At 45.7% G+C, this 8,538-nt stretch overlaps 1 protein-coding gene across 1 annotated transcript; it reads left to right on the forward strand.

Moving 5' to 3' along the window:
* Window positions 1-4,630: 4,630 nt before the first annotated feature.
* LOC141022852 (uncharacterized) lies at window positions 4,631-5,191 on the forward strand. Its single transcript, XM_073499125.1, has one exon. The coding sequence runs from the start codon at window positions 4,631-4,633 to the stop codon at window positions 5,189-5,191; it is 561 nt and encodes a 186-aa protein (XP_073355226.1).
* Window positions 5,192-8,538: the final 3,347 nt, after the last annotated feature.

Here is an 8,538-nt window from a genome sequence, read left to right on the forward strand (position 1 = left end):
GCTGATTTTACTCTGATGCTTATGGTTTTCCCGTTATATCTACACTATAATCTGTTTAGCTGCTTTGTGTCGCACTAGCAGCAGTCCACTCTTGAAGCTAAACACCACAATGACTTACAAAATTGGCACCAAGGCATTGAGTGCCATTCTGGATGCAATGAAACTCATACGCTCCCCACCTGTTGATTCTTGTTCAGAATATGATCCTAATGACTATTCTAACCTCGAGGAGTCAAAGGCAGATGGCATGTCCTGTTCACCCATCAAGGTGCCTGTTCTCATTTGGCAAGGTTTTATTGATTGCGCGTATCTTGCATATGTTGTCTTGCATTTGTTCTACTTTGTTGCACCGCCATCTGCTTAGTTTACTCATCATATATGTCGAGATGCCATGCCCATCCATTATCAATACATATTCCATCTGTCATCATACCATGTTTTTCCACTCAAATGTTGTTCTTGTGCATCAGACATCAAAAAGAAAGAGGGTGATTGCCGAACCTGAAGGAGCACCAGCAAAGTCCTTGAAAAACGTGGTGGTGCCGAAGAAATCAGACAACACCCCACTTATATTGGTTGTACAACCAGTGACACAAAACGTAGGACCGACTCCAGCAGACTGTACCCATACTTCACTGGCCACACCACTAGCCCCACCACACAGGACCTGCACTCCAGCAAAAGGTATACCGATTTCAGTTGCCATAGCACGGGCCGTACCACAGAAAAATCCCACTCCAGCAAAAAGTACAGCAAGTCCACCGGCCGAAGACCTATCCCAACTGCAGAGACGGCCAATTCCTGCAGATTGGAACCCCATTCCAGTTATTCCCAGTTTAAAATACAATGCTTTCAATGTTGTTAGGGACTACGTGCATATATTCCCATCATGGGAAGATTATAGTGAAGACAAACACCATTTTCACATCTTCCTGTCCAACTTACGTGTAAGTGCTATTGTTCATGGTTATTATTTTCCTATTTTCTGCTTATTGAACACATCAATGATTTACATTACATTGTTGTAAGTGGGCGAGGATCAATCTGGATAGTCATGACGAGCAAAGCTTGCTTGTGCTTTTCAAGGAAGCATTGCAGCAGTATCGGTGTTACCTGAGGAAATCACACTTTGATGGCAAGTCTATAAACGAATTTCCGGTGAAGTCTCCTGTGCTAAATTTAGAAGTCATTGAATGGAAAAACCTTGTTATGCACTGGCCTCGTTCACAGGATGAGGTACTGTCTATGAAATCACAGGACAATTTGAACTTCTACTTTTCCGCATGTGCCTTACGGATCTTTTTTGCAGGAAATCTGCTCGAAGAAGAATTCCGGTTTGAAAAGAGTGACAGGATATCGCAGATATGCTGCCCGATGCTTTGCTCTTGTTAGTACATGTTGTCCTGTATCACTGTACTTGCATACATATATGGTTCATTATGTGACAGCAGTATGCATGATAGGTTGCTTATCAATTGTTCGCTCCAAATTATGTGATCTGTATAAATGGTTACATTAGTGTAGAATATATCCAATGCCAATGAAATATTTTAGCTCTGCATTGTTCTTGTAAGTACTTGCTGTCCTTTATCAGTGTACTTATATTGACAGGTAGTTGTTCATGTACTATCACTATGCAGCTTATTTTCCTTTGCCCTCCATTTTCTACACATCAGATCTATATTTACTCTTACCATAAGGTTGGATAACACCGATGGCACTGAAGAAGTTTAGCTGTGCATTGCTCTTGGCTATACCTTTTGCCTGTACCACTGTACTTACATTTATAGCTACTTGGTTATGTAGCATCACTCTTCATCTTATCTTAAATATTCTCCATTTTTTCTTATATTATCACATCTATATTTACTCTTAACAAAATGTAGAATAAAGGCAATGCTTATGAAGAAGATTATGTGGTAAACTTCTTAAATTGCCCCCCCCCCATCGGCATGGACAAGGGCTTTATAGAGCCTGTCTTCACCAATAATGTAAGTTTGTCCTTCTCAAGCCTTCAAACTTTGTTGTGTATATTTGGTTAGGCATGACTGCAACAACTGTTTATTTTTGGTGTTTGCATCAAATTGCATGTTTAAAGTTTATTATGTAGTTCATAAACAAAAGTTTATCCTTCTCAATTTAAGTTTTCAATTGTACAACCAAGTTCCTTCTTCATACCATGTAAATTAAACTATACAGAGCAAGTGATCTTCTTTCGCACTGCATGTATGCTTCTATTCTTGATCCGTAATCCAGTGGTGTGGTGAACCTACCCACTATAGCACAATATCAAATTCTGCAATGTCTTAACTATGAACAATGTCATATCATTCTACTATTATTTAAACCGTCTCTTTATTTGCCAATCTGAAATGGGATAAATTGACAGCACACTAACCATTGATACTTATGAGTTCTTGATCTGTAATCGAGTGGTGTCGTGAAGCTGCCAACTCCTTCACAATGTCATTTCCTGCCATGTCTTGACCTGAACAATACCATATTGTGTTAATGCAATTTTAAACTGTGTCACTTTATTCGTCAGTAAGAAATGTGATGAATTGTTAGCACTGATACTTTTATGTGAAAAACCTGTCATCTGTCTGCTTGTTTATCTTTCAGAGTGAGGAGGATATAAGTGTTAAACAAGCACAGTCTCATCAGCTTGCTCAGCTGCTTGCACTGCAGCTCCCCAGCAGGGCTAACCTTTCTTGAACTCTATTGAAGTGCTGTCGGTTTTGTATATTATTTTGTCGGCGTGTTTAGTTGCACTGGTGGCGATCTTTGATGCCTAGTGTATGTAATCTGCTGTCTACTTGTGCTTTATTATCATAGTGGCGAACTTTGATGCCCAGTGGATGTAATATGCCATAATTTCTTTATTGTATAGTCTAGGTTTTTTCTTATTCACGATGCTGCAGTTATTTTACTGTATATATATCTTGTCTTCGCAGTAAACCGGCCAAACCGTAAAATTACAGTACATAATCGGGCCGTCATGCAATCACGATGTATGATCCGCATCATGGGCCCCGTCATCCCGGTCCGTTAAAAGGCCTAAATGTAAACTGGCCCACTAGTAGATTCGGACCTTTAATAGGCCGAGTAAACCGCGGGCCCTCTTTTCGCAAGAAAACTCAATGGGCTTTTAGGAGGCTGAGAAGTAGGTTGGGCCTGAAACGTGTCAAACAGCTCACGGGCCGGCAGCAGCCCGAAATGGACCCCGGCCCATGATTGTGCCAATCAAATCATGGGCTTTTAACATGCCAAAATTGTCTCAGTCCTTGTTTGGCCCAATCAGATTATCGGATGCGAGCAGGCCGGATGCAAACCGGGCCGTAGTTAGGCCCAACTATATGACGGGCTTTTAACAGGCCGAAATTAATATAGGGCCGAAATGTTAAACGGGCCCTTAACATGCCGAAACTAATATCAGTCCGAATTACTAAATGGGCCTTTAGCAAGTGGGCCCAAAAGCATAGCGTCCAGTTGACGGGCCGAATCTGATATGGGCCATAATTTAGCCCAAAGCCTCTGAAAGGGCCGGACCTGATCTGGGCCGTAATTTGGCCCAGAACGTGGTAGGCTTTTAACGGGCCGGATCTCATATGGGCCATTGTTAGGCCCGGAACGTGGCAGGCCATTAATGGACCGGATCAAATATGGGCCGGCCTACTAGGGTCCTCAAAGTCTTGTGGGCCTACAGCTAGGCCGGCCCATTAATGTCGGCGAAATCTTGTGGGTCTTTAGCTGGGCCGGCCCATTATGGGCCACAAAAATCGTGTGGGCCTTCACCTGGGCCGGCCCATTATGGCCCGCAAAAATCTTGTGGGCCTTTACCTGGGCCGGCCCATTATGGCCCGCAAAATCTTGTGGGCCTTTAGCTGGGCCAGCCCATTATGGTCCGCAAAATCTGGTGGGCCTTTAGCTGGGCCGGCCCATTATGGTCCGCAAAATCTTGCGGGCCTTTAGTTGGGCCGGCCCATTTAAACTTTATGGGCCACTTTTGGGCCGGTCCACGTGTCAACATATCATAGGCGCATCTCGCCTATTGGATGAGTGACACCTGTGCCAACGCGGAGCTGACACGTGTTTCCTCTAGCCAATGATGATTTTACACGTGGAAAATCCCCATTGGTCCGGACTGTTAACGGGTTATCGGATCCAAAACCGGACCCGATAGCTTAACGGCGTTCCGTTACGGTGGATGCCACGTGTCGGTCACCCTTGACGAAAGCACTTCTGTGACGCGCGATTTATCGTCATGGAAGTGGACACTTCCATGATGATAATTTTGGTAATGTCATGGAACACTTCTACGACAGCACAGGTATGACCATCTTGATTCTGTCATAAAATCATCATGGATGTACATGCATGACAAAAACACGACCTACTGTGACAAACACGTATCATCACGGAAGTGTATTTTTTTGTAGTGAAAGTGCCAAATTGGAAAAAGAATTCCTTGGCCTTCATCACGCCTTATGTGCGATGGCATGAACAACCGCTCTTGGATTGCCGACATTCGCGGTGCCTTGGGGCCCCAAGCAACCCTGGAATTCATGGACATTTGGTGACGCCTCCAGAACTTTGCCACATCCGAAGAACCAGACCGGCTGATCTGGCGATGGACGGCCAACGGCCAATACTCGCCCGTTCCTGCTACCAAGCTCTTTTCCTGGGTTCCACCTCCTCGCCCACTTGGCAACTCACTTGGCGGAATTGGGCTCCCCTGAACTCCAAGTTCTTCATCTGGCTCGCCTCACTCGACCGCTGCTGGACCACGGATCGCCTCGCGCGCCATGGAATCCAGCATGACCCCGACTTCTCACTCTGCTCTCAGGAACCGGAGACCCTGCACCACCTCCTTGTGGGCTGCGCCTTCTCTAAGATCACCTGGCACGAGATTCTTTCCTGGTGCCGAGCGACGGTCACTCCACCCGACGGATCGGCCACCTTCTTCACCTGGTGGTCTGAATCCATCGACAGCTCCCCTGCAAGCCTGCGCAAGGGCATCAGCACCATCATCGTCCTCACGGCATGGCATCTTTGGAAGCATCGCAATGCCTGCGTCTTCGATGGCGCACAGCCCTCCAACACGGTGCTTTCCCGCGACATCAAGCTGGAGGCCCGTCTATGGGCGCGAGCGGGTGCCACCGGCCTGGCCAATATACTCCGTGTAACATGAACCCTTTGTATTGAGGCTGAGCACCCTCCCCCTATGCTCTCTGCTTCCTTACCCGCGCCATCTTGTGTACACGGTTAAGGACGGCAACCTTTGTTCTCTATCCTCTCTATCAATGAAATGATACGCAATCGTTGCGTATTCGCGAAAAAATCACGCCACACCAAAAATGTGAATCACCGGGTTTATAATGAACTTGAGAAATTGCTTTGGACCCTATGTACTTGTTACGAATGATTTTCTGCCACACCCCATTCTCAGTGAGTAGTGTGTAAATCCATTTACTAAAAAAATGATGTTTTTAATCTCAAGATCTTGAATCCCAAGGCCCCCTTGACTTTTAGGTCAGCATAATACGCTCCACCTAGCCGGTCGATATTTCTTGGATTCATTATCACACTGCCAAAAAATATGGCTCTAAAGTAATCAAGATGATGAAGAGCCCCTTTCGGTAAGTGAAAGAATGACAACATGTATAGAACCATATTGCCGACATTTCGAATTAGGACAAATTTGAATATTATTGTTGAATGGCAAAAAAGGTCTGAATAATTTGGTCTGACATTTAGGAGCAATTTGATGAGCCGTGTTAGAGTTGTCTTGAAACCACGACAAAAACAATGATAATATCTGCCGATGTTGTATGGCTCGGTTTTGCCGCATGAGATTTCGTTGACTGGGTGTTGTTTTACTGAACAACGACAATATGTGCCAATGTCGAATGGCTTGATTTTGCCGTAGGCTAAACTCTTCTGCCTTACATGAGGTGCTAAACTCTTCTGCCTTACATGAGATCCCGTTGATTGGACGCTGCTCCGAGCAGTCCCCTCCAACTCTGGTCAAGTTGGACCGGGCATCTCCAACATGGATTGGGAGATGTGTTTCCCAACTGCTAAGATGTTGCCTCAGTCCTTTGCAATTTCTGATCATTGTTTGCTACTTTTAGTAAATGATAATGTGATTAAAATGTGTTGTGGATTAAGATTTGAAGCATACTCGCAATTTATTAACAGTTTGTCTAATTCACATCTAGATGTTTTCTAAGGATGTCACGTCTAAGCTTCCATAAATAAGGCAGCAACAAGGAACAAAAAAAAACTGGGACAAAAAAATAGATCACAAACATAGTGGACATTAGGTTAGATGTGACATAGTTATGTTACATCTAAATGTGTCCTAGACAGACTCATTTATTAAATGGTTTTCAGCAAGGGGCTGCCGGCGACGCTAAGAATAAGGGCAACTCCAACGTGAACGATCAATATGGACCTCATCAAATGCCGTGGACACGTCCGGACGTGTCTGCGGACATTTATAGGGGCGGGGGCTATCCAACCATAGACAACAAATGTTCGAACCAGTTCAAACGTTTCAAACACAAACACACAGGAAATTCATGTTAAACACACACAATTTGTTAAATTTGATACATTTACAACTAAATGGACGAAAATTAACAAATTTTAACCTAACCTAAAATAAATGGGGTACCGAACGGTGACCTTGCACGCATGGCCACCTTGGCCATAGGGACCTCCGTTGTTGTCGAGCCATCCTACGTGCCGCCGTCGTCGGAGTCGTCGTCTTTCTAGTGACGGAAGGCCCGCCAGGCGTTGCGGCATCCATGCCCGGCCGCCGCAAGCTGATGTCCTTCCAGTGGCGGAAGACCCGCCAGGCGTTGCGGCATCCCTGCCCGGCCGCCGCAGCGCGCTCGATGCGCAACCACCCGGATACCTCCACCTAGTGCAGACTCTCGGCCACCTCTACCTAGTGGTGATAGCGGTTGCGGACTCCATGACGGCACCTACCCTTGCGTTGGAGCCTGACGGCGTTTCTGTCCTCCGGGAAATCCTTTTTTAGGAGATAAGCAAGGATTGGTTTAGTCCACTCCAGGATTACAGCCAAGATCATCGCTCCCTAGCCTTCGAGTTCTTGATCTGGCTCCGTTTTGATGGAGGTGCTCCGACAAGGTGTCCGACGGGACCTGGTCCTAAAGGGCGCCCATCCTCGCATGGGCGTCAACCGTCAGAGCGCATGATGTCATGAAGCTTGAGGGTGCCGAACTGGCATTTGGGTCAGCGCACCTCGAAGCAATAAGTCGCCATCTTTGGATCCTTCCTACCGAAGGGCTTCATGACCCATTGAACGATAAGACCGAAGTCGCTGCTATAGACGAACCGTCGTATGCCCATGGAGACAGCAAGGCAGAGACCATGGAGGAGGGCTTCATACTCGACTGCATTGTTGGAGGCACATAGTTCATCTTGCCCCTTTCGGGGACATCATGACAACGCCGGCCCCCAAGCCCAGAAGCATCATGGAGCCGTCAAAATATATCTCCAATGCTTGAGGTCGACACACTTGGGGATTTGCTGGGCCTCAGTCCACTCGACAAGGAAATCAACCAAGACCTTCCATCGCTAATGATGACGAGTCGCCTTGCCAAGTTGGCGACGAAGCTCTAGGCAATGGTGATCCTCTGACCCAGAGCAAAGACATCAGTTTGGACCAGAGACCCCATCTGGACCGGTTTACCGGGCCACACAGTCAGTTCCCTGGCGCACCAACTATCGGTGTATGAAACCAGTAGTAGTCACCATAGGATGATATGCGTGATTGGAAGTATTACACTAGGGAGCACACCAAGATTTTACCCAGATTTGGACCCTCATGATAGAGGTAATACCTTACTCCTGCTTGGATTGGATTGATGGTAAGGGTGCCTTGTGAGAGGGGATTACAATGGTGAATAGTAAGCTCTATCAAAAGTACTAGATTAGATGCAAGGTGTCTCTAGGCTAGCCCTGACCCCGTCTTGTAAAGGAGGAGGATGCCTAGGGTTACGAAGAGTTTCAGTGTCTTATAAAGGAGGAGGATGCCTAGGGTTACAAAGAGTTTCAGTTGTTAATTCGTAATCTTTGGACTTTGTATGCCAAAATATTTTAACGTCTCAAAAGCAGGAAACGTCAACGCTCCACAAAATATTTTAACGTCAACGTTTATTGCACAAGTCCCCTGTTTATTGGAACAGACAAATTACAAATCAAATATATGTAGTCACGCCACCCTTATGTAGATTCCTTATCAGAGGACATAATCCATCAATCAATTCATTCTGCTCTCTTCATCCGGTTTTATATGTTGGACACGGGTTTTTAGGTCTTCGGTTTGACTAACAAAACATGCGTGTCAAATTAAAAATCTAAAAACCCATGCCCCACTTATAAATCCCGATAGGGGCAGTACGCGATCTTGCTTCCTTTGTTTGTTTATATGTTCTTGGCGAACTACTAGTTTATGCAGAGGCAACACCGATTGATATTCCCGGTAATTTAGCTGCAAATGAACAC

Source organism: Aegilops tauschii, chromosome 5 (genome assembly GCF_002575655.3).
Source record: "Aegilops tauschii subsp. strangulata cultivar AL8/78 chromosome 5, Aet v6.0, whole genome shotgun sequence".
Lineage (NCBI taxonomy): Eukaryota > Viridiplantae > Streptophyta > Magnoliopsida > Poales > Poaceae > Aegilops > Aegilops tauschii.